Source organism: Emydura macquarii, unplaced genomic scaffold (genome assembly GCF_026122565.2).
Source record: "Emydura macquarii macquarii isolate MOO-44397 ecotype Brisbane River unplaced genomic scaffold, CSIRO-AGI_Emac_v2 contig_2676, whole genome shotgun sequence".
NCBI lineage: Eukaryota > Metazoa > Chordata > Testudines > Chelidae > Emydura > Emydura macquarii.
In genome coordinates, this window is record NW_027132813.1 from 23,797,452 (window position 1) to 23,823,604 (window position 26,153).

The following is a 26,153-nucleotide window of genomic DNA, read 5'->3' on the forward strand; positions in this document are numbered from 1 at the left end:
GCTTTTAAAACAAAGATTAAGAGTTCACATTCTAACTGCTTGCCCAGTAGACTGTATAATTATACCAGTGACTTCAAGTCCACTTCATAAGTATAGAAAAAAAATAGCATTGGGTAAGGTTAGGAAGCCCTGTCTGCCAAGAATTTTAAATAAATAAAAAGAGTGAAGAGAGATGGATAGATCTCTGTGATCCATTCAGTGCTTCCCCTATTTCTTCTTCCTACCCACCCACGTTCAAGATCCTGTATTAGGCACCAGCCTTACAGTCAATACTCCCTTTGAAACTTGTCAACACCATTCTTTAGTCAGCCAAAGCAGCACTGTTAAGCAACACCAATTTCCCTACTTAACTTTCAGGGGGTTACACTGCAGCCAGATACTCAAAAATAGTTTGAGCTAGAATGAAAAGGGAACCCATACAATTTGCATAGTGCAAATCATTCAGCCTTTAGTAGGCATGTTCAGATTTGTGATAAAGCATGTCTCAACAGGCCTAGATGTAAATTGAACTGAAATCTTCAACTTCTGGTTCAATATGAAGTAGCCAGAGGCACAAAATTATAAAACAAATTGCTGAGGTGGGGTACTCAAGTTAAGAGACTGGAAGCTTATGAAGGGGTGGGGAGGAGGAGATTGAAGTTCTCTCAAGACAGTTACTGTGACCAAATAAAATAGGACATTGGAAGAAACATACACGACCAGCCAACCTAAACTTAATGGTTTGCTTGCTGTCTCCTACACTTTGGAATATGCAGAAGAGAAAATGCTGAAGTCAGACAGTTCATACCACATGGCTGTATTAAGTTTTCAAAGTGAAAAATTACAAGCACTTAGTCTAAGTCACAGCATTTGGATCTTCAATTGAACTGGGAATGTTATCACAAAGAAGCTGCCTCACTATTTAAGCTTGAGTCATGATATGTTAATAAAGGGCAATGGCTCTGGTTGTTGCATGCTACTGGGAATACATTGTTCTGGATTGTGCAATCCAGACGTGCATCTTGAGTCATGTTGAATCATGAGTCAGTTCTAGTCTTCTCATTAATTTTGACAGGCAGCGTTCAAAGCTACAGCCTAAATCAAGTAAAGGGAATCCTGGAGTCTCTGTGTACCCTCACTTTGAGATTGCACTTAAGAACGAACAGGGAGCAGAAAGAAACTGTTTGCTATTCTTAGAAATCCCATATTGAATATACCAAGTGGCATATTTTGTTCAAGCTCATTTTCAGTTTCACTAAGTTCACTATAGTTTCCAAGACTAGAACTAGAGGATAAAAGCATGTGAGGTTGTTCTAAAATTCCATTAAGCACAAGTAATGATAATAGCACACCCATTCCCCAGTTCACCAAATCCCAGCAACAAATGTATTTCCTAGAGAGGTACTCAGAGAGAGACTGTGGAGACCTTTGCTTTCTGTGAAGTCAAAGTACCTGCGGAAAAAATGAACTGTTTAGAGATTGCATTGATTTGCTACCATTTACTGCAAGACAATAGGAAACTTGTGAATGGTCTGGTCAGTTTTATGTGTTTCATCTAATTCTGAAATAAAAGCAACATAGCCTTTGAACTGATTCTTAAATTTAACTCAAAAGTTAATAATCAGTTGTTTAATACATAAGAAACAGACAGACAATCTTCCTGTTCAAGGATTGCTGGAAGTTTGGAACAAAGCAAGAGTGGAACTGAGAGTGTTTTGACATGCACTTTTGCAGTTAACACACTAGTTCAACTGTTAACCTCAGAGTATCACTTACAGTGAAAAGGACACAAAGCTGCTGAGGCCCTGCTTCCCCCCCAAATACCAACAGATACAGCAATATACTAGCCTTCTGCAAGAACTTTATAAACTGTTATCCATGCTTTTTTGGCAGCTTTTCAACACACAAAGTATTTGGATTAACTAGAGTGCAATTGTGTTTAATGTGGAACAGCTGCTGCAGAACTTTCAGGATTCATATCCCAACCAGGACACACCAAACTGTATGGCTGTGACTCACAATAAGATCCTACTTAATGAATAAAAGACTGTATAGGAGATAAAAGTACTGGCTGAGAGAATAGAGTAGTTCCAGTTGAGAGATTTAGCAATAAATAAGTGTCCTTATTTAGTTTGGGAACAAGAGTTGGCTTTAGGAGATAGAAGAAAATGAAAACTAGTTTAAAAAACAAAAACAAAAAAAAAAAAAAACAGTTTACACCCACCCGTAACTGCAGTTTTGAGTGTTTAAAAAAAAAAAAAAAAAAAAAAAAAAAACCCCCAACAAAAACAAGACTGCATTAACTCAAGTAGACATCAGTAAACTAAGAAGAATTAGAAGCCTACTTTCACTATTTGTTAATTTGCTCAAGGACTTCTGTTCCTTGCAGGAAGTTTCTTCTGGGAAAAAAAAATTGGTTGTTCAGACAGCAAAGGAAATAATTTTGAGCAAACAAGCCAGAGCATAACCTAGAGAAAGTTTGCATCACCACATCTACAGATTATTTTGCACTGTCATATATTACTTACATTTCTTTTGTTTCATTTCAAAACTACCAGTCAGTCCAAGGTTGATTACACAACCATATGGCACAAGTATTATGTTCTACCTTGTATTTATAAAAGGTACTGTGACAGTCCAGACAGTATAGATGCCATTATGTTAACATTTATTAGGCTGATGAATCATGATGTAGCACATATTCCAAGAGGTTCCATAAAGAACCTTATTTATTAAGTTATATTAACAAAATGCCTTCTCCATTAACGTGTAATTCACAAGCCTCTGTATATTATAAAGATTTATCCACAGCAATGCTAATGCCCAAAAAGCCAGGGTCTGATGATTGACAGATAAACCAAAGAGTCAGATTAGCATTAAAACCAATACATCTTCAGTGTTGGAATGAGAGGCTACAGGTCTATTCCTTTAAATAAGGAAGAGCATTTGGAACAAAGCTTTAATAAGCCCTTTTTTATTATTGTTACACAGATTACCATTTCCTACTTGTTCCATACAAACTTTAAAAGACTAATGGCATATTAATAACCTTCATAAACAAACGTTCCTGATATAAAAACAATTCATTAAATTATGTATTTAATAACTGATTTTCCATTTCAGCTGTTAAGGTACAAAAAGCAAAGGTTTGTTCCCCACTGTCCTTCTAAGGAAGCCTGATCGAGTATATGATTTGCACTAGGTACTTTAGAACCTTCTGGAACATTGTTTATTAGTTTTGGCTGACTACCAATGATTTCTACAGGAATGGAGCCATTTTGCTGTTAAAAACCTGGTTAATCTGTAGCTAGACATTTCTGATAGGGGAAAAAGCTAGTAAAAAAACCACCTTGCAGACATGGCTTTAATAATTTGATTTTTTTTCCAAAAATTTTATTGGGAGAACTACAAAACATTTACAGTACAAAGTTTACAGTCTCACACTCAATTTGTAGTGAACTGACTCCCGAAAATATATTACAACTCAAGTTGTCTTATCCTTTAGTTACATTCAAAACATACTTCTGTTAAAGTAGTCCAAAGAGAGTACATAGTGCTTGATCTGTACCTATGTACAAACAAAAACTAAAAGCTACTGCTCATTCATCCACCGTCCAGGAAAGTTTGGAAAACTCCTGACTTTCTACACAAGGAAAAAATAATTACAAGTTTTGGAATTTAATTAAAGATATGTTTATGTACTGCATAAAGTTTCAGATCCAAAGGTGGCCTCCTTGCTTATTTAAAAAAAAAAAAAAAAAAAAAAAAAAAAAAAAAAAAAAAAAGTGGTGAAACTTTTCATGTAGTTAAAACCCATCCCCCCTACATTCAAATTATCTCAAGCATTAAGAAAAATACTTATTTGGTTGAGGAAGATTTAAGGCAAACATGGACCTTTGAGAAGGCACTGTGAGACATAACACTGGGACCCCCAATTATTGCTACATACTTTGAGACTATATCACAGTGTGATTGGTGGAGTTAGGCAACAAAAATACTTTTTGGTTAATTTAAACACACTTGAATTAGGTTTGCCACTTTGAAGTCTGATTGCAAAGTAGTTTTGTTTTTTTTACATGGACGGGCTACAACCATTTTACATTCTAAAAAACCCACAAATTCCTCATACTACTTCCACAGCATAGAGACCGATTTCTATAAAGAAACCATGCAATCTTTTAAATTTACGTAAACAAGGAAAGAAATTAATGAAATAAATATTACATACAATCTCTTAAATTAAGATTTTACTCATTTACAATAAAATAACCAAGTGAAGTTACAAAATGCATATATTACTGTGAAAAGAACACACTCCACATTTCGCCGATTAATAATGGCAATCATAATTTAAACATAATAAAAGAATATATATCTATTGCTTTTCATCATACCTGATAAATACAGTATGAACAAATTACCAATGTATACTTTTCACAAGATAATAAATAAGTTAAATAGTTTCATATTGAGTTGGGTGCAGTGACTCATGCAATCAACTCAAAACAGCTAAAAAAATTAAAAAAAAAAATCAGCAGTTATTCTCCAACAATTACAAACTAGACTCAGCTGAGTGCTTCCAAATAAAGCAACAACAAAAAAATTGTTCTAAGCCAAACATCCACTAAGTGGTGGCAATGGAACCAACAATTAAACTTTGGAATGGAAGTTTTAGCATGTTATAATATATATATATATATAGATATATTAAAAAACTAGAGAGTTGTTATCAAGGCATATTCTTGGCAGGGTGTTGGATTTTTCTTTTAAAAGCTTTAGGTTTAGTACTGTTGTGGGTTTTTATTTGACATTGGCTTGAAAAGACAAAACTACTTATTAAATTCTGTCTTTTATATAAAAAATTTGGAGGGGCTTGGAATGCAGAGTTCTCCACCCCTCCGGATTGTTTGTTGCTTTCTGGTGGTGGTGAGTTTGTTTCCCCCCCCCACACACAAATGCTTTTTTTTTTTTTTTTAAACACACACACACAGATGGAATGGCTGCTGCTGCTGGTGCATATTATAACTAGTCTCCAAACAAAAACAAAAATCCCCTTCTTCCAAGGTCTCTCTATAAAAATAGGTTTGTTCTGTTCATGTCGCCATTTGCCCTCTTGCAAATTTGTTCATCTCTCGATATCAAGTTCTTTCTCTCTCTCCGCTTTTTAAATGGATTTGCTCAGCAATTAAAAACAAAAACAAACAAAAAAAACAAAACCAAGACCAAGAGGATCATCGAAGGACTGTGCGAGCTTGGCTAGTTCCGGAGGCTGCAGTCTCTGCTCCCGGGGGTTTATCCCCTCCCCCCCTTCCGCGGGGATTCACTTCACCCCCCTCTTCTCCTCCGCTCCCCTCTCTCCTGCCCGGCCGGCTCCCCCTTTAGTCGTCGGAGATGGAGAGGCGGCTGAAGATGGGCAGGCGCCTGCCGGAGTCCAGGCTGGGGGACTCGGAGCCGCTCAGGCTGCCGGAGCTGAGCGAGCCGCTCAGGTAGCTCTCCCGGTCGGAGAGGGAGTCCGGGGGGCTGGGCGGCGCGTCGAAGACCGGGGACTCGGAGAGGCGGCGCAGGGGCTGGAAGCTGAAGGGGGGCGAAGGGGGCGGCGGCGGCGGCGGCTGCTGCTGCTGCTGCTGGCAGCGGTAGAAGGCGGCGGCGAAGCCGGGGCTGTGGATGGCGAGCGGCGCGATGAGGCTGCCCAGCTCCTGGCCGGAGAAGGCGAAGGCGTTGTTGGCGCAGGGCGGCGAGAGCAGCTCCTCGCAGTAGGAGGCGGAGGCGGGCGGCGGCGGGGTGCGGGAGCCGCCGGGGCTCTCGAGCAGCAGCGCCGCCTCCAGCCGCCCGCCGTGCGGCTGCTGCTGCTGCTGCAGCCCGCCGCCCTCCTGCTGCTGGTGGGCGGAGAAGCCGGAGAAGCTCAGGCTGTGGTGCAACTTGGGCCGCTCGCCGCCGCCGCGCTGGGGCCCGAACCCGCCGCCGCCGCCTCCTCCCAGCGGCGGGTCCCGGGGGGCGAAGGCGCGCAGGTCGCCGGTGCTGCTGGCGGGGTGCGGCGGGTGGGCGGGGTGGTGCGGGGCGGCGGGCGCGGCCGTGCCGCCGCCGCCGGGCGCGGGGCGGCGCTCGTCGGCGTTGTGGATGAAGTGGCAGCGCGGCCCGTAGGGGCAGAAGCCGATGGTGTGGAAGGTGCGGCACAGCTCGGTCTTGTACTTGGGGTGGCGCGTCAGGCTGCGCAGCTCGTGGAAGCCGTGGGCGAACTGGCACTTCTCGCCGTACTTGCAGGCGCCGCTCTCCTCGAAGGGCCGGCACAGCTCCGTCTTGTACCGCGTCGAGTTGATGGGCGCCCCGCCGCCGCCGCCGCTCCCCTTCCCCGCCGCCGCCTGCTGCTGCAGCTGCTGCATGAGGTGCTGGCTGCGCTCGCCATTCTCGCTGAACGAGCGGTCCCGGAACTTGTTCTCCTTGTTGAGCAGCGCGGTGGGGCTGCTGCTCCCTCCTCCTCCTCCCCCGCCGCCGCCCGTGCCCGTCTCCTTCAGGCTGCCGAACGAGGAAGAGGAGGACGAGGACGACGAGCTGGAGCCCGAGGAGCTGGGGAACTTGGAGCTGTTGGCCAGAGCCTGCAGGTTGCTGGTCGAGTGCCTTCGCAGAAATCCCGGCGCGAAGCTGGAGCTGGGGGAGGTCACGGGGGTCCCCACCGCCTTCTTGTCCAGCATGCTGCTCAGGCTGCTCAGGGCTTTATCGGTCTGGAAGCAAGAGGGGGGGGGGAAGGAAAGAGAAAGAGTTTGCAAAGTGACTCGGCTGGGCGGGCGGGGCAGCACTTCTGCAAGTTGTCAGCGCCCCCTGAGACTGCGCGAGGGTAAAACTCTCCCTCGCAGCACATCTGCAGGGAAAGCGGGAGGCATCTTAATGTCTCCCCCGCAGCTTCAGGCAGAGCCAGGCACTAAAACTTCCTTCTCTCAGCACGGCGGCTTTCAGAGAGCTCACACAGCTGCAGCTGAAACTTCACAGCCTAAGCACTTCCACTGCAACACTGTGGGGCTGGGGGGGATTGTGGAACTAATTTCAGACATCTACAACTAAAAGCTTCAGAGACTTTAAAGCTGCCCATTGCAATGCCACATCTCTAATGCCACATCCTGATGGTGGGCAACAAATCTGCCCTTAGACGCCTGTGCCCAGAGGACTGCAGGTCAGGTTGGGAGGGATGAGAGCCCAAGCGGGTAAACTCATAATTTCAACGTTAGCTTACCTTGATCGCAAAGCAAGTAAAGTGCAAAATGCATCCTACATAGAAAGCGCCAGCCCTCCCCCTCCCCCTGCAAGAAGCAGATAGGACCATTTGGAAAAGAGGGAGCCAAAGTTTGAAAGACAATACGCAGATTTGCTAAAATCCATTTAAACCGATCAAAGTGCTTGGCAGAGACAATGCAGACTGTTCCCCTACCTTGCACAAGAAGTCGATGTCGTAGAAGGCAGATAAAAGTGTTGTAGACATTTCTAGATCCTGTAGTGATCGGAGATACAGGAAGGACCGAAAGATCCCGCTTTCCTTGGGGGCTTTGGAAAAGCCACGACTAAATAGGAAAGGGCTGATTCCTTGAGATCCGAAATGGTTCAATCACTTTCCCAGCAGCGGTGGGTGAGGGTGCCCGGCCAACGCGGCGACGACCAGGCTTACTGCTGCAGCGAGCTGACTGCTGGAACTCTGCAAGCGCTCTGCTCTGCACATATATAAACGCCGAACAGCGCGAGGGGCGGAACCCAACCGGGCCCGCCGGGGTCTCCCAGCAACACCGCCCAGCCGTTCCCACCCAGCCCTGCCCCCTCCGCCGCTTCTCATTGGGCGCCGCCAATTTCTTTCAGCGGCCTGGAGTGCAGGGAAGGGAGGGGGTGTGCGGGGCTGGGAGCGGCGGCCGGGCGGGCGGGGTAGCCATGGGCTCCGCTAGCGTCATGCTTGCTCAGGGTTGCAGCGAGGAGCCATTGGCTACACGACTGTACTATACAGTCTTGTGACTCTACTATGCCCAGGGTTAGAGAGTGGAAAGCGTATGGAAAGCAATGGCATTCTACAGGACTTGCTGCTCAATGCACTGTGGGTAGCAGGTAATCTTCTGTACGCAAGGGTTGCTGTCGGGTGCACTGCGTGTACACTTGTAGTAAACACTCTGCAGTCTATAGAAAGCGTGCTACAGGTTAGTGTGGAGAAAACATACAAGGCTTGCTACAAATCGCACCGTATACACGTGTATAGCCCTGTACACAAGTTTGCTATAGATCTGCAGAGTGCGTGTAGGTGAGGTTTGCTACAAATGCAAACTAGAAAGCGCTGAAAAGTCAGATTGATCACAGAGCGTACCACCCAGAGACTTGCATGGAAAGCACGCTATTTAGGAAGTCTCGACGCAGAACACGCTCTGCAGACGAATCTAGGGGGTCCCGATCATTTGCTATTAAACTGAGTGATTTCCCTTTAAAATGCCTCGGGGAAATCAGTGTCCCTTGTCTTGCAAGAGACGGACTCTGCACTCTCCCTGGCTGGGACCTTTCAACCAGCACATGTCGGAAAAGGCTTCCCTCCCTCACTTCAGTATAACTGGCGAGTAGGCTGGGAGTGGGAAGCTAATAAAAAGGAAGATGCATCCAAGTAACTGGGAGTGAAATGGGACACCTCTCCCTCCCTCCCCACTGAACATCAACTTTTGCCACGTAATTGATTTGAAACAAAGTTTAGGTCCTTGGTGAGTCCGCGTAACTGGCCGGCGGCCGGTCGCTGGGGACAGGGGGTGTGTTACATTGCAACACAAAGAGCGGGCCGCTAGACGGATCGGGTTTTGGAGGGGTGGAGAGGAGAGAAAGAACTAACTCGCCAGTCCCCTCCCGGCCCGCGGCTCCTGCACGGCGAAGGGCCTTCCCCCGCCCGCACCGTGCGCTTGCCTAGTAGATCACAAGAGACTTGGCAGCCGTTCAAGGTCTTGTGATACGATTAGCAAAGCCAATTTCTTGTCCTTTGACTTGGAGCCCCCAAGCCCGTCCCTGGGCACCAGCAGCCGGCACCGCAGGGCTGGAAAGAGAAGGACACAAGCGCGCCCAGTCCCGGCTCGGCCGCTCGCTGCCCTTCCCACGGCTGACTGCGCTGCACGAGGGAGGGGTGCGGTGCGGTGCGGTGCAGCCGCCGCCCGGGGAAGTGCAGCCGAGCTGCAGCTGCAGAGCGCTGCTTAGCTTGTGCACCGAGCAAGCCCGTGCTAAGAGTGAGTGAGTGAGTGAGGGGCACTCTGCTCATGTGCTCCTCACTAGCCGCACAAAATACACGCGCTCCTCAAGACAAATAAGCAGCGTGCTGTGGCTGCTGGCGTCCACGCCGCCGGGAGGGGAAGAGTTAAGCCTCGGGGGCCCTTTCTGCTGCAGTCCCCGCCCCCCGCTCCTTTCTGTGCAACAGCCCCGCGCCGCAGTGATCCCTTCCCCTCCAGCTGAGCGCGCCTCTAAAAGTAGCGACTCAATGCGCCCCCGCCTAAATAGCCCTGGTCTGGAGCAGCTGGCCAGGGACGGGAGAAGGGGCTGAAGGAGGGAACTCCCAGACAGGGAGCTCAGCTAAGCTCCCCCCGAGAGCTAGGGGATGTACACGGCCGGGCAGCTGTAAGCCCGTTTTAACACCCTCCTGCCCAGCGCTTCTCCCCCCTTCCCCCCGGGCAGTCATGAATCTGGCCTGACTCCGACTTACAGGCTTGTATAAACACGTTAAACGCTACGATTCTGCATTTCCCATACTTGCGTTCGCTAACGGTTGGAACAAATGCCAGGCAGGGGGACATGGATGCACGTGTAAAAGTTTCCCTGCAGTGTATGGGTTACAAAAGCAGTGGAGACGTTTGATCCTCTTTCGGTTCTTTCGGAGCTGGGATGCCAAGCCCTGAAAATCCGAGGGTGCAAATCTGCCCACGTCAGCAGGAAACCTGCATTTCGCCAAGAAATGTACCAAAGGAAAAGCAACTTCAAGGGCGTTTTATTGGGACATTTTGCGGCCGGTCTTCACGGTAGTTTGTCGCAAAACGGCTCACGCTTCCCTTTGGCTGCCTGCTCCTCGGTGCGACTGCTGAGCACAGCACTAAAGGGACTGGGAGAAGGACCCACTCTGGCCCGGCTCCTCCCCCTGCCTGTGTCCAGCCCCGCGGGGAAAAGCACTTCTGGGAGCGGCAGCAGTTTAGCACCGTCCCTCTTCCTGCATCACAGGAAGCGACATTTCATTTCAGCCCTGACTCAACCTGTTACAGGGTCACAAAGCGCTAACAGCGTCTCAATCAAGTAGACAGAAAGAGAAACTCCAACCTGGGCCATTACACCTACGCTTAGAAATAACACATACGTGAGGAAAAATTGCACCAAATCACCTTCCTTTCTGTCCCGCGACCCTTCACGGGGCCAGATCTCTAACTCGTCAGATGCATCTTTACTCATTCACTTGGCACCCGCCGCTTTCTAACTCGCCGCCGAGAAGCTGCGTTGCTAAATTGGAGGCGGACGTGACATGTTGTTGACATTTAGTCCCGAAGTGGTTTTATGGTGCTATGTCACCCCCTAGTGCCCCAATCCTGCCAAGGTAAGAGGAGGCAACAATATTCTATTCTTTTCATAGGTCTCCCAGCAAAACGGAAATTTTCCTTTAATATTTTCCTGCAACTCGATGAAAAAATTACATTTATTAGTAACTTACCAAGTAATGAGACTCAGTTCCTCAAACAGGAAACAATTTTAAAATGGGATTAACATTGCATATTTCCAGTACTGTGTATCTTCTCTTCAGCTCCCTCCCTTCATTTGGTTCCGTACTGATCAGGATAGTTCAAACTCCCCCCATCCAAAAGTTAAACCATGTAATAAGATTTGAAAACACCATCTTGGGGGCAGATCCTGCCCCTTAGTTACCTAAGTAAACACATAGTTTATTAAGATAATCATGCAAGGAGCAGTGTATAATCAGCCTTTGAACAACAAACACTTTGGTAAATTGGCTAAGATCAAATACATCACAGATAAGGACTCTCTACTAGACTTTGCTAATCCTGTTCTGCAGCTGCTGTTTAAGGTTTAAAGGTTTCTGATTTAGTAGTTATACAGTAACCCAAGTCACCAGCAATATGTGGTGAAATGTATGCAAGATGATGTAAAATTATTTGCTCTCTATAAACTAAGAGATATTACATAGTTTAAAGTTACCCTTTTAAAAACACTGATAAAGAAGATTTAAAGTCATTTTGTTCATTGATTAACCATGTTCTTGAGGCTTTACAAAGTTACTTACGTTTTGTTATAAATCTTGTGGATATACTACTGTGCAGTTAAAAGTTCTCTTACTCATTCTTATACCATTCAAACGATCAAGCCCCACACAAGAGGAGCTGTAGTGAAGGAATTTTGAAATACTGACGGATTAATTTCTATTTGTATTATATCGTAAAAAGTGAATAGCTATAACAGATGTTTAAAAAAATTGAAAAGGTGTGTCAAGTGACAGTTGCTAATTGTAGCATTGTTGAACAGATGTACTTATAAATAGCTGAGACAAAATTGATGCTATTCACCCAATGAATAGAAAACAACTTTTCATAAAATTTACTTATGAGTTATCTGGATTCTGTTTTTATATATTAATAAATAGGGTAAAATGAATACGTGTGAACTGTCCTTTCAAGTTTCCATTTGCCTCATTGAAATCTCATGTTCCTTTACATTATGCTGAAATCATGAAATGCTGAATCATGAAACTGAGGCTATAGAAAATATTTGATAAAAAGTCATGAAACTGAGGTTATATATTTACGATAAAAAGTCACTGTAATAGAAAATAATATTCTATTTTGAAAATAAACCACTTAGGCTTTCATTTCAGCTCAGTGCGTATGCAGAGGAAAGCAGATATGATGTCAAACTGCTCTCATCCACTGTTTGTCACAATTAAATATTTTTATTTAAGAACTACCTAATGCATTTTACAAAATATTTTTCAAAGCCCAGTTTAGCAGTCCATTCTGTTTATAAAAGTAAAATGAAAAATTAACAAGGATACAACTAACACTTGCTAGAGCAATTCATTTTACTCTAATTGAACTGGGCTTCAGGTTTACATTGAAGATCAAGCTATAAATTAAAAAGGAAATAATATGAAAGCTAGCACTGGTTTACTAGTTCCTGTACAATGTTGTATTATAGTGCCACCTACTGGAATACTAAGAATATAACTTAAAGCATCTGAAGTACCAGAGTGTTCAAAAAATCTTGTGTTGCACTCATTGGTTATGTGATAATTAATTACTTTTCAGTAAGATTTCCAATTAAAATTTACTAAAATATGTGAAGGCTGAAAGTGCAAATAAAGAATCACTATTTGATGATAAAATGATTTTTTATTTTGATAAAATGAAATTTTTGATGATAAAATTTTAAATATAAAGTTTAGTTGCTTTGTGTCCTACAGTAGCTGTAATAAACCATGCTGGTCTGAAAGAAATTAGAAAATGCATTTAAAAATTTTCTCCTACAGCAAGTCTGACAAAGATTCAGCAGACCCATGAAAAATCTGTTTTTAGCATGTACTATTAAATAGGTTTACTACAGTCATGAAACAAATATATCCTGTCCCAAACCTAGAGAGAATTTCAAATCTTTGTTCATCGTGTAGTAAAATTTGGTACACTGGTACAGGACAAATTGCCAGTGTTTCATTTTTCAGGATTTTTTTTGTTCTTGCAAGCATCATCATCAAGCAAGGTTAATATCTTAAGGCAAGTTGATATTCTTTCATTCTGAATGGTTAATCTTGTGAATTCCACAGTCTTGGAAAATTCTGGAGTTGGGGGTAGCTCTTTAAGAAGCTGTCTAACAAGCTGGGCTTGATCAGACACGATTCTTGCCAATCGATGGAGTTCTCCTTGATCTGGCGCATTTAAGCGAGTGGCTGGTATGAGCAACAACAGATGTTTACTAAGCTGTCTGACGTTAGTTAGCGTCTCTGCCCAAAAATTCACTTCCCCTTTATTAAACAGGTTGTCATCTTCCATCTCAATGAAAAGAAAAACAACAATGATCAGTGGTTTGATGATAATAAGGGGCAAATAATCCAATATTAAACAACATTAAGGGGAAATAATGCTGATATAAAATATTATTAAAACAGTTTCTTTGCTGTTCTATATGAGGGTAAGAATTCATATATATATATCTTCAATTTATTCAAAGATTTAGAAAGCACAAAACAAAGTTTCCCAGTGTGTCAATGACATTTCATCACCAGAAATCATGTGCTTATGGTATAACTTTTATTTTTGAAACAGTGAAAGTGAAAAACAGCTTAAACGCTAAAATGTGCGTGTTGGGGAGGAGTGCAGAATTAGCTTGCCTTCCTCTGTGACACTGTCTTATATTACACAGAGACCTCTGTAATCAATATGGTGATTTGGTCTATCAAGGAGCTTTTGGAGTGGATTAAACAAAAAAGGAAAATTACATCAGTCAACGAAACAGTAGTAGATCATCAAAAAGACATACCTAAACTATATGCTTAAGAAAAGTTTCATAATACATTTGGTCATTTTATCATATCAGTTGTCAGCCAATGTTTAAAAGATGTATCTGCTGCTACTACTACCAGTTTACTTCATAATATTATATACATATTTCCTGGCCTTTCAAAGGCAAGTTAGCACCTAACAACATACAATATTAAGTTCTATAGGCCCAATCCTGCAAAGTCTTATTTATGCAAATAGTCCTACTGAAATTAATGGTTTAAATGTGTGAGGATGATTCATGTGCATAAGTCTGCAGTATTGGGCCCATGGAATATAGCACAAAAAACAAATTTCAAAATTCTGGAAAAACTAGTATAATACCATGAAGCAAACCGATAATAGCAGAAGCAATGGGCTTGGACTTCAGATGTGTTGAGCACCTACAACAGCTATTAACTTCAATCAGATCTATAGGTGATCAGCAACTCTGAAAATCAGGTCCTGCATCTTTGAAATGTTGGTGACAACTGATATGTTAAAATAACCATGAAGTTTATTAAACACTTTTTTTAAAAAGGGTATGGTTTAGTGTTGACATCAATTGGACTACTTATATGAAAATTGCAGGATCAGGCCCAACTTATTTATTTGTTTGTTTATTTTAAACAGACTGTTGTCACTGTGAATATTTTAAAGTTTAAGTCTGTTTAATCTTGAGTAATGATCACAAAGAAATGGTTTCTTCATGTTTGATCACTAACAAAACACTATCAAAATTCCAAATAAAGCACAATAGAAATACAAACATTACAACTCCAGAAATTAACCAGTTAATTACCAGTGTTGTTGTCTCCAAATCTTTTTTTAGATCATCCTCTCCCAACAGCCACTCCAGTAGGACTGGGATACCAGCACTGGTTTGATTCCACTGTTGAAGCAGCTCACACAATATGCCAAAGGCTAAATCCATGGCCATTGATGCATTTACTACACAAAATGCAAACTCTGCAGAGAGAAAATAGGAAGAATAATGTAAATTGAGACCAAACATCATTTTACATTAACAGTGGCATATAAGTGAGCTCTCATATGAATACAAAGGCTGAATTTATAAAATCAATTTTAGAATGCTAAATTACAGTCACAAGTAGTGAGAAATACATGCTTAGCCAACTATGTGGGTTGGACTCTTTTCTTATTTCAAAATAATATATGAAACACCTAAGACAATTAAGTTTTAAAATTACTTTGTGCAGCTAGTAACATTCAGGACTTGTCTCCACTACAGTTTTGTCGACAAAAGTCAGCTTTCGTCAACAAAACAGTGGTGATGTACACATTGAAATGCTCCTCCGGCTGATGTAACTACCCTGCTACACCAGCATAATAAAACCACTTGGAAGAGTGGCATAGAGCTTTTTGTGATATAGTTAGAGCGACGGAGCATCAGCATCAACAATGCACTTGGTTGTGTCACCCTATCTGGCCTCCACAAGATGTCCCACAATGCCCATCCTCACTGCTCTGGCCTGAGTTTGAACTCCCTTGCCCTGAAGACACACAGGTATGTGCCCCTCTCCCATTTAAAGGCAAGGGAATTTTTGAAATTCCTCTTCGCTGGGTGTGCACAGTTCACACAGCATTTTCCCAGGTGACCATGCCAGCTTTCCGCAACAGACACTCTGCCGTGTGGAGTACACAAGAGCTATTGGATCTACTGGATCTATGAGGAGAGGAGGCTGTGCAGTTGCAGCTTCGCTTCAGCTGTCAGAACTTTGATACCCGTGACCTGACTGCTAGTGGCATACAGGAGAAGGCCAACGAAAGGGCCACACAGCAATTCTGTACTAAGATCAAAGAGCTGAGGCAGGCATACCAGAAGACAAGGGAGTTCAATGGTCACTCTGGTACGGTGCTGAACACATGCTGCTTCTATAAGGAACTGGACACCATCCTCGGCAGTAACTCCACCACCACCGCCAACAGTCCCATAGATACTTCGGGGGGACTGGAGGCAGCGGCCAGCGGACTCAACTCCGATGGCGAAGTGGTGGATGAGGAAGTGGAGCTGGAGGATGATGTGGAGCACCTGCCAGGGTTGTCTGTTAGCGCAGCAAGTCAGGACCTCTTTTTGACTCCTTAAGGGTCTAGCCAGTGCTAGCGCTCTGGCACGCATGATGCAGTAGAGGGGAACTCCAGTAAGTGCTCATTTTGCTTTGCAGAGTGAGAGGAGATTGAGCTCTCATGTACTTTGTTATATGGTATAGGAGGGATAAGGGACAAAAATTAACAACAGAGACTTAGTATCTATGCAGTGGGGACACATGGAAAAGTTTGTTAATGTACATGGGGATGTCCTAGGAATCCTCCATAGAGATCTCTAAGAAACTTTCCTGTAGGTATTCTGCAATCCTTTGCCAAAGGCTCTTTGGCACATTGATGTCAGTGAAACAGCCCCTGTGATCCACCAATGCCTGCAAGATCATGGAGAAGTAGACCTTTCGGTTGATATACTTTGTCGCAATATGATCTGGAGCCAAAAATGGGATATGTGTTTCATCTATCACCCCGCCGCAAAGCCATCAATTATTTCCTGCACATTACAGAGAGTCACAGTCCATCATGGCAGAAGGTGATTAATGGCCTTGCACACTTGCATCACCACAACCCCATGGTGGACTTTCCAACGTCAAACTGATTCGCAACTGACTGGTAGCAGTCTGGAGTTGCCAACTTCCATACAGCTATCGCCACTCGCTTTTCCACACTGAGGGCAGCTCTCATTCAGGTGTCCTTGCACCATTGTGCTGGGGCAAACTCCACACACAGTTCCACGAAGGTGGGTTTGTGCATCTGAAAGTTCGTCAGCCACTGCTCGTCATCCCATACATACATCATGTTGCAATCCCACCGCTCAGCGCTTGTTTCCTGAGCCCAGTACCAATGGTCCACCGTGGCAAGCTGTTGTGTGAATGCCCAGCAGGAATCGTGAATTATTTGTCTCTATGGCAGACAGCAGGGCAGGCATCACCAATTCACTCTCTGTTTTGCAGTTCATGAAATACTGCAGGACCAGCCACATTGTGTTCAGAATGCTCATCACCAGATTGATCAGCAGCTCAGGATCCATGGTGTCAGGCAGAGATGGTGGGAGCACAGTTTACAAGAGTTGTTGGAAAACGGCGCAAAACAAAATCAGAAGCCCATGGAACGATGAGACATAACTGCATCACGGGACGGTGAACATATCCCCTTGATGCACTGTGATCTGTTCCCAGAGCTCCCAGCGGCAGAGGATGATAAAGTGTGACAAGTTGCACAGTGGGACTGCTACCCACGATGCAATGCTCTCTCTTTCGATGCAAGAGCAATGACTTTGGACGCGCTCCACTGACACAAGGAGTGTTGTGTGGACTGGCATAACCGATACAGACCCAACAAAGAAAACAACAGAACCCCACTGGTCACCACCTACAGTCCCCAGCTAAAACCTCTCCAGCACATCATTAAAGATCTACAACCAATCCTAGCAGATGATCCATCTCTCGCTCAGGCAGTGGGTGGCAGACCCATCCTGGCTTACAGACAGCCCCCCAACCTGAAGCAAATACTCACCAGCAACCATACACCCTACAAAAAATCCTACCCAGGAACCTATCCCTGCAACAAACCCCGTTGTCAGCTCTGCCCACATATCGTCTCTAATGACATCATTACTGGTTCTAACCACATCAATCACACCATAAGGGGCTCATTCACCTGCATATCCACTAATGTTATATATGCCATCATGTGCCAGCAATGCCCCTCTGCCATGTACATTGGCCAAACTGGACTATCACTATGCACAAGGATAAATGGACACAAATCAGACATAAAAAATAACAACATCCATAAACCAGTGGGAGAACACTTTAATTCCCCAGGGCATTCTGTCTCTGACCTGAAAGTTGCTGTACTTCTCCAACAAACAAACAAACAAACAAAACAACACTCCAAAAACAGACTTCAAAGAGAAACTGCTGAGTTAGAAATGATCTGCAAACTTGACACATTCACACTGGGTTTAAACAGAGACTTGGAGTGGCTATCTCACTACCGAAGGTAAATTACTTTGCTCACCCATTCTCACCTCCTACTCAATGGTCGTCATTAGGTCTTAAGTACCAGACTCCACCTCCCCCATTGTTCTCAATGCACCTGGATATCTATAAGATGCCTCTGTGTTACCTATTTTCTGTATTACTGCATCTGAAGAAGGGAGCTGAAGTCTCTCGAAAGCTTATGTCTGCAAATATTAAATTTGTTAGTCTTTAAAGGGCCACAGAACTCTTGTTGTTATTATTGAAGCATCTTATTATCGTTGACATAACTTAAGTCAACTTAACTCTGTAGTGGACATGGCCTCAGTATTATGGAGCTAAGTATACAAACATGTCCCTGGTTACTGTGCTTTCAGACAAGATCATCACATTATAGGCTGTGACTGTATATTAAGAGTAATACACAAAATGCAGTTGTTTTAAATTATATCTAATGACACTTTGGATCTCAATACACACAGCATGTCAGTGGCATGCTTTTAAATCAACAGGACACCAAACCTCCACAAAATAAATCAAATTATAAATATAGACAAAATGACAAAGGTTAAAATAAACCCATGAAAGCAAGAAAATTCAGGTCCAATTTACATAAGAGTTCAAGGCATCTCTAGCCAGAGTTGGGTTTAAACACAGGTCTTGCTAACAGGATGCTAATACAGTTTCTCTGGACAGTGAAGAAATGGATGAACCACCAAGCTATAAACTATACCCATAAGCCCTTATCTACTCTGCGTTTCTCTCCTGGATTTTCTGCTGATGCACATTATGTTTTAATCACTGTGTTATCTAGGCTTGCTCTCAATGACAGTGGTTAAAATGCCAGCAAACTCCTAGAGTCTCGTCGAGTTCCCATTGTTGCTAACACCAATAGAGCTGCACTAGTGGTAACAATAGTGAAAATACAGGGGGAAAATCCTAGTGCAGACAAATTTCCTGAATACAACATGATGTACAACAGATTTTAGCAAGGTTCATCTACACTCACCAGAGAAAAGCTATTCATGTAAAAGGCTTATTTTTAAAGTAATGCTATTCTCCAAGACACCTTTTTACCAGGACAATGGAAGGTGAAATGATGTAATCACAGTTACCCAGAAAGTTAGTAGGACTTGGAGGCTAGCACTGACTTCCTCTTTCTGAGGATTCATTTCTTCTGATGAAGGAAAAGGACTGTTGAGATCAGAAATGAACAAAAATGCCGACAGAAAAAATCTAAAACACTGGAAGCAACTCTGAGCTGCACCATGGATCTCTATTGTGTATTTTTCACTTACTTTATTACTGATTTTCAGATATGCAAATGGAACAACAGAGATCCACAATGAAGTCTGCCATATGCACTAGGGCTAGGCAAACGCGGATGCAAAGGAAACCATTATGAAAAGGAAAGCAGGCAGTGAGACTATTGGGCAAAGGACTGCGAGGGTGCAAGCAAGGCTATTGCGGGCATAGAGGACTGACAGGGAAAGGGAGGGAGATGGAGCATGATATTGGCTAGAACAAAGTACTGAAAGGGCCAGAGAGGCAGACTGGGCAGGAGGCTGAACATAAGATCATAAGAATGGCCATACTGGTCAGACCAATGGTCCATCTAGCCCAGTAGCCTGTCTTCTGACAGTGGCCGGTGCCAGATGCTTCAGATTGATGAACAGAACAGAGAAATTTATCGAGTGATCCATCCCCATTATCCAGTCCCAGCTTCTTGCAGTCAGAGGTTTAGGGACACCCACAGCATCAGGTTGTGTCCCTGATCATTTTGGCCAACAGCCCTTGATGGACCTATCTATCATGTACTTATCTAATTCACTGTGAAGAACAATCATCTCTCTCCTTGGCCTCCTTTTGGTTAGGCTAAACAAGCTAAGCTCCTTCAGTCTCCTCTCATAAGGTAGGTTTTCCATTTCTCTGATCATCTTAGCAGCCCTTTTCTGTAACTGTTCCAGTTTGAATAATCTTCCTTAAAGATGGAAGACCAGAAATGCACACAGTATTCCAAATGAGTGCCTTGTATAATGGTACTAACACTTCCATATCTCTACTGGAAAAACCTTGCCTGATGAGTCTTAGGATTGAATTAGCCCTTTTCACAGCTGCATCACATTGGCTCATAATCATCCTTTGGTCAACTAGTACGCTCAGGTCTTTCTGCTTCTCTATTGCTTCCAACTGATAAGTCCCCAGTTTATAGCAAAAATTCTTGTTGTTAGTCCCTAAGTACATGACCTTGAACTCTGTACTATTCAATTTCATCCCATTTCTAGTACTCCAGTTTTCGAGGTTGTCCAGATCATCTTGTATGATATTCTGGCCCTCCTCTGTACTGGCAACACCTCCCAACTTTGTGTCATCCGCAAATTTTATTAGCACAGTCCCACTTTTTGTACCAAGGTCAATAATAAAAATGTTAAATAAGATTGGTTCCAAGATTGATCCCTGAGGAATTCCACTAGTAACTTCCCTCCAGCCTGACAGTTCACCTTTCAGTATGACCCACTGTAGACTTCCCTTTAACCAGTTTCTTATTCATCTTTCAATATTCATATAAATCCCTATCTTCTCCAATTTAACTAATAATTTTCGTTGTGGAACTGTATCAAATGCCTTAGTGAAATTCAGGTAAATTAGATCTACTACATTTCTTTTGTCTAAAAATATCAGTCATCTTTTCAGAGAAAGAGATAGGTTGGTCTGACACAATCTACCTTTTGTAAAACCATGTTGTATTTTATCCCAATTACCGTTAACCTCTATTTCCTTAACTACTTTCTCTTTCAAAATTTGTTCCAAGATCTAGCATACAATTGAGGTCAAACTAACGTACTAGGTAGTTTCCTGGATCATTTTTTTCCCCTTTCTTAAAAATAGGAACTATATTAGCAATTCTCCAGTTATATACTGTATGACCCCCTGAGTTTATGGATTCATTAAAAATCCTGGCTATTGGGTTTGCAATTTCATGTGCCAGTTCCTTTAATATTCTTGGATGGAGATTATCCGGCCCCTTAATGGGATTTAGTCCCATTAAGCTGTTTGATTTTGACTTCCATCTTGAACGTGATCATTTCTATTTCCATATTCTCAATTCAATAAATCACCCTGCCATTACCGTAAGATCTTCATTACCCTTATTTAAAACTGAGGCAAGCTATCTGTTTTGTGTTGGGCCATGCCTAGATTATCTTTCATCTCCACCCCATCCTCAGTGTTTAGTGGTCCCGCTTCTTTCCTTGTTTTCTTTTTATTTATATGGCTATAGAACCTTTTATTATTGGTTTTAATTTCCTTTGCAACTCTGCTTGCCTTTTGGCAGTTCTCACTTTCCCCTATACTTTCTGACCTCCAAGAGGTAGCTTTCCTTGCTGATCCATCCCACCTTCCATTCCTTGTAGGCTTTCTGCTTTCTCTTAATAACATGTTTGAGATGCTTGCTCATCCAACTTGGTTTGCAACCCTTCCCTACAAACTTTTTCTCCCTTGTTTGGGATGCAGGCTTCAACTAGTTTCTGCAACCTTGATTTAAAGTAATTCCAAGCCTTCTCCACATTCAGATCCTTGAGTTCTTCAGTCCAGTCCACTTCCCTAACTAAGTCTCTTAATTTTTTAAAGTTTGCCCTTTCAAAATCAAGGATCTTAGTTGCAGATGTTTTTATTTATCCTTCCATTTAGTTTAAACTGAATTAGCTCATCATGATCACTGAAACCAAGGTTGTCCCCTACAGCCAGTTCTTCTGTGAGGTCCTCATGACTCACCAATATCAAATGTAAAATAGTATCACCTCTTATTGGTTCAGCGAATATTTGGTTAAGAAATCTGTCAAGTATCACATCCAGGAAAATCTGGGTCCTACTATAATTAGTAGCACTTGTCCTCCAATCTATATCTTGGAAGTTAAGGTCTCCCATAATCAGACAATTCCCAGTATTTATATATTTAATTACAAACATTAAAGAGGTCTCTGTTCATATCCAGATCAGATTGCGGGGGTCTGTAGCATACCTCAAGCACTGACATTGATCACCTCTTTTTGGGCCTGACTACATGTCCAGTTGCATAAATTCAATCAATCTACCCTTTCTTTACTCACTACTTCAAGATAGCATATATTCTGTTATACTAATTAACAGAATTATTAACATTAATAATACGAACACAGATATACAAGAATTAGATTATTGAAGTATTTTTGCTGTTATTTTATCCATCACTCATCTGTATCATTTCTCATGTTGAGATCATAGGTAAACATAGCAACTTTACTCTGATACCTATGAAAATTAATGTTGAAAATCAGACAAAGTAGATCCATGATTGAATATGTGATGCTTTGAACATGAATAGTGCTACATAAGTGTGAAATATTATTTTATTGCTTTGATATATCTTTTCCCTAAAAGGACAATAATTGATATTATATGCATGCATAAAAGGAAAAATACAACACTCTATATAGGTAACTTTGAAAGAATTAACATAGTATTCACTGAAGTATTTAATGTTTATAATCTATATAGACAAACATCACTGATTTCAATTAGCCTTATGCTATATATTACTTGATAATGTGTTCGTAATTCACAGTAATGTGAAAGCACAGTCCTAACAAAAGTGATTCAATGACCCAGTATTATAGCCTCTCACATTGTTAACAGCAATCTTGTTCAGAAACAGTTGTCTGTATCATTTAGATATTTTATACTTACGTAGTCATTCAACTTATTACTACTAACAGAAAATGAAATAGCAGGAATTGAATCTGAAGAGCCAGCATGCAAGAGGCTACTAATGAACATAACAAACAATGTAAGCACTCCATAAAGAGCAGGATATATAGGCTCATTCACTGTAGAAGTGTTGAAATGATCACTTATCAGCTCTCAAAACTCTAGGATTTATTTAAATTGCCACATGCAAAAACACCAGTTATGAGCAAGATTAGTATCTTGTTAAATAAATCCATTTCAGTGGTTGAAATACACAGAACCCTCTATGTTTTAAACTAGTAGTTACAAGACAAAGCATAAGAATTAATACTACCCCTTGAAATGAAAAACAGAAGATAAAAATAAAGTATTGGATGTATTTCAATGTTCAGGAAGTAAATTTTCATAAAGGGAAAGGAATAAGTACTATAGTGTTCTGAGTCTTCTTTGTTAATCCACCCATGGAAGAATTAGACCTCCCACATACTCACTTATATACCACAAGACCTTTGATCAAGCCAGATGTAAACATTTCTCTGGTAGCCTATTATGTGTCCTCAAAATATACTCTTTTTAAAAATGTGTATTATAATGAGAATGGTAAAAAAATATTGAATACACCATCATTAAAAAAGTAAAAATAAAATAAAAAGGCAGGGCACAGGCTATGAGAACAAAGATAAAAACCAGAGTTCTGTGTCTACAGACTATTTCCTAATTAGTTTTACATGAGTAATTGTTAAACAGTAATTTAGCTTTAGTTTGAAGAATAGTGCAAATTGTAGAAGAAAAGTTTGCATTCAATGCAAATATAGATAGAACTAGTTAGTTCTGGATTTAGAGCTCAATATAAAAATCCTGTTAGGGGCTCACAAACAACCAACATTGTGCTCTCCAACACCAACAGGCTTTAGGAGGAGGAATGAAGAATAATTCTCTAACTGAAAATAAAGAAGAAATTTTAAGTAGATGAGATACAAGAAATCAAGCTGGAATTTAGCCATATTTATTTTTTGTAAGAAGTGCCAAGGGATTGAGATAGGTAGGTATCTACATGGTTACTACACCATCATAGTAACTGTATGTCTTACAAATACCCTGTGAAATACAGTAATATTATCATCCTCATTTTACTGAAGTATACACGGAGATTGAGTTGGTGAAGTTTACACGGTGAAACTATGACAAAGCTAGGGGTTGAATCCAGATATCCTGAGTCTCAGTCCAGTACCTTGTATACAACATGACACATGCCTCTTTTTTTAATGTATGACAGGTCAGGTTTTCAGTTTAACATCTCATCCCAAAGATGGCAGCTTCAGCAGCACCACGTTGGGGCACTGATTCAGTATTCACACAAAGGAAAGTGTCGGCTATTGACTCACTAATAAGACTTTTTGCAGCATCCCAAGTTTTCTTTGTAGCTCTTCTCTAAGTACTGAACAGGGATAACCCTATTCTCAACATATAAAATGAAATCACAACTCAGTGTAGTATTGCTGCAGACAGACTTTTATCTAATATTGTGTGTGTGTACACATCACAAAATATGCAAAGTCTGTAAGTGACAGAAATTCCATTGACCTAGTTGGCTAGGGAGTAGAGTCTGGAAAGCTGGAGCACAATTTTACAGCCAAGCAATATACACACAGAACCTGCTTACATGAAGCCCATTGCCAGCATTTCCAGATGTGGCTACAGGAAGAGAGATGGCAAATATGTGCATTGGTAAAATGGCAGAAGAAAAATACCCAAATTATAGAACGAGCAGCAGGTAAAAACCCAAGAAGGTCCTTAGCCCTGACCTACTCCCCATAGTCACTGCTTCAGCCTAACAGTCATAGCAAAGATTAAAAATAGAAGATAGACGAGAGAGAGAGAGAAAATGACTAACTTTTGTCTAACCACCCCCCGACAGTTGGAATGAAATTGTTTAAAATGTGCTAAGTTTATTGTATTCTGTCATTTCAAATTCATTTATAAATTAGGAAGTTCCCTTTTTTAAAATAACCATTTATGTAAAATCTATTCTATAAGCAGATTCCTTTTATAATGTTTCATACAATCAAAGGAGATTAGATCATTTTAGTCCTCTACAGAAATATCTTTCCCCATATTACATACAACCAAACCATCTGGTTTCCGTTTCATGACCTGAATCTGTTTTATAGCTGTATTTGTTCATAACTTTTTAAAAGAGGCCTTTCCTTGACATCAAGTTAAAAAAAATGTCAAAGTATGATAGTACTTCAAAACAAAGTGTTCAAAATGTGTTGCAGGTACTTGCACATATTTTTTCTAGTCTTGGTCTACAAAGCATAGTGATACTCAGGGTTAGCTTTAATTATGGTAAGAGGAGACCTTTAAAGAAGTTTACAACTCTGTTTATTTAGTCCTGTGCAGTAAATATGCTTCATGAATTAAAGAATAACTTGAAATTCTTTCTGGAGCCATAAGAAGCCATATACAAATATATTTCTCACTTAACCATTTAAAACTCATTCTTCAAACATGGAAGAAAGAAAATCTTCCAACTCTCACAGCAGCGGATAGATGTCCAAAGTATTAAACATGTCTACCTTTTACATACCATACTTGCTTTGAAAAAGGTTTTTGAAGGAAATAATTGCAGACAGCAGAAATTCCAGAGGGGATGAACTTAGGACATTTACCACTTGCAGCCTTTCCACAAAGAAAACTGTACCTCAGTAGTCAGCAGAAAACCAATCCTTCCCATGTGCCATTTGGCGGCTAAAAGTATTTATTAAAGGGAAACGTGGAAAATCTCACAGAATTCACATTTTTGCTTTCTGAAAATGTGTAACATTTTTTATTCACCTATTTGTTCTAAATTTAGAATAGAATAAGGATGCAGATTATTATGGTCTGCTTACAGAAATAAAGAAATAGTGGCAGAATGAACATGGAGATTAACACAGTTTAAAAGAGAAATACAATTAAAATTAAATATATGCCTAGGAATTTGGTTATTGTGCTGTTCCATTTAAAGCTGCTCTTTTTTGCTTAGTCCCACATTCTGAGAGTGAGAAACCCTTCTTGCCATATACAAATGGTGAATTGCATTTGCAATTCAAGTTTTTAATAAAAAAATAATTCTGAGTCTTGGGGTAACAGACACCATTTCATGAAAAAGGCCACCGTTTATTATGTTAGTCATACCTGAGCCCAACAACAGATACAGGAAACCAGTTGCTACTCAAAAGCTGGTTTATAACATTAGTGGCCAGTTTCTGTCCCTTAGCTCTACTTCCTTTGTGCTATTCAGGTGGAGGTAAGGGAATGGAAAAGAGACATTCCCCAGCTGGAAGGAATCCCTAGCAAGGTTTCATTCAGATAGCTCTGATGACACCTGCAGCTCTCAGCATAGGGAAGGTATTGGAACAAGGTTGGGAGTGTCAGGGCCATGGATAGAGCACAATACGCTATGGCAGTCTCTGGCAAGCTCCTTAGGGACTATATCCAGCCAGCAAACTGAAAGTGGCCCTTAGGCTTAAGCTACTCTAAGGCCACATCTACATTAAGAGTGCTTTATTGTTTTAAGTATATTGGTATACTATGCCAGGAAAGCGCTCCTAATGTGGATCCAGTTTATACCAAAAAAAGCACAGCTGTGCTGGTATAGCTTATCCTCTCCCCCCATGAAATAAAACATCTGGTAAAAAGCATAGTTTTGCCAGCATAATTGCATCTACACTAGGGGCTATTGGTAGTACAGGTATGTCGGTCAAGAATCACCCCGACTGACACAGCTACACCCACAGAAGTCTGTAGCACAGACATGGCTTTTTAAAACCAGGTCTGGTTTAGAATTGGCCCCAGAGTTGGGGAGCCAAATGCATTCCCTTTTGGCTTCTCCCCAGCTGCATCC

General features: G+C 41.9%; 2 protein-coding genes across 3 annotated transcripts in view; both read right to left on the reverse strand.

The window, feature by feature from the left end:
• Window positions 1–3,342: 3,342 nt before the first annotated feature.
• ZFP36L2 (ZFP36 ring finger protein like 2) lies at window positions 3,343–8,357 on the reverse strand. Its single transcript, XM_067565059.1, has 2 exons — window positions 7,400–8,357; window positions 3,343–6,698 (listed from the first exon to the last, which is right to left on the reverse strand). The coding sequence occupies exons 1-2, from the start codon at window positions 7,448–7,450 to the stop codon at window positions 5,358–5,360; spliced, it is 1,392 nt and encodes a 463-aa protein (XP_067421160.1). The 5' UTR covers window positions 7,451–8,357; the 3' UTR covers window positions 3,343–5,357.
• A 2,607-nt stretch (window positions 8,358–10,964) lies between these two features.
• Window positions 10,965–26,153, reverse strand: part of THADA (THADA armadillo repeat containing) — a 345,314-nt gene continuing 330,125 nt past the window's right edge. For both annotated transcript variants that reach the window (XM_067565060.1, XM_067565061.1), the window contains exons 37-38: window positions 14,296–14,462; window positions 10,965–13,007 (exon numbers count right to left, since the gene is read on the reverse strand). In XM_067565060.1, the coding sequence (XP_067421161.1) occupies window positions 12,669–13,007; window positions 14,296–14,462 (506 nt within the window). In that variant the 3' untranslated portion in view covers window positions 10,965–12,668. The remainder of the gene's footprint in view (window positions 13,008–14,295; window positions 14,463–26,153) is intronic.

Coding starts and splice junctions, on each gene's coding strand:
- ZFP36L2 (XM_067565059.1), bottom strand. CDS start 7,450: ATGTCTACAACACTTTTATCTGCCTTCTACGACATCGACTTCTTGTGC. Junction 6,699..7,399: donor ACATCGACTTCTTGTGCAAG/GTAGGGGAACAG, acceptor TCTTGCTTCCAG/ACCGATAAAGCCCTGAGCAG.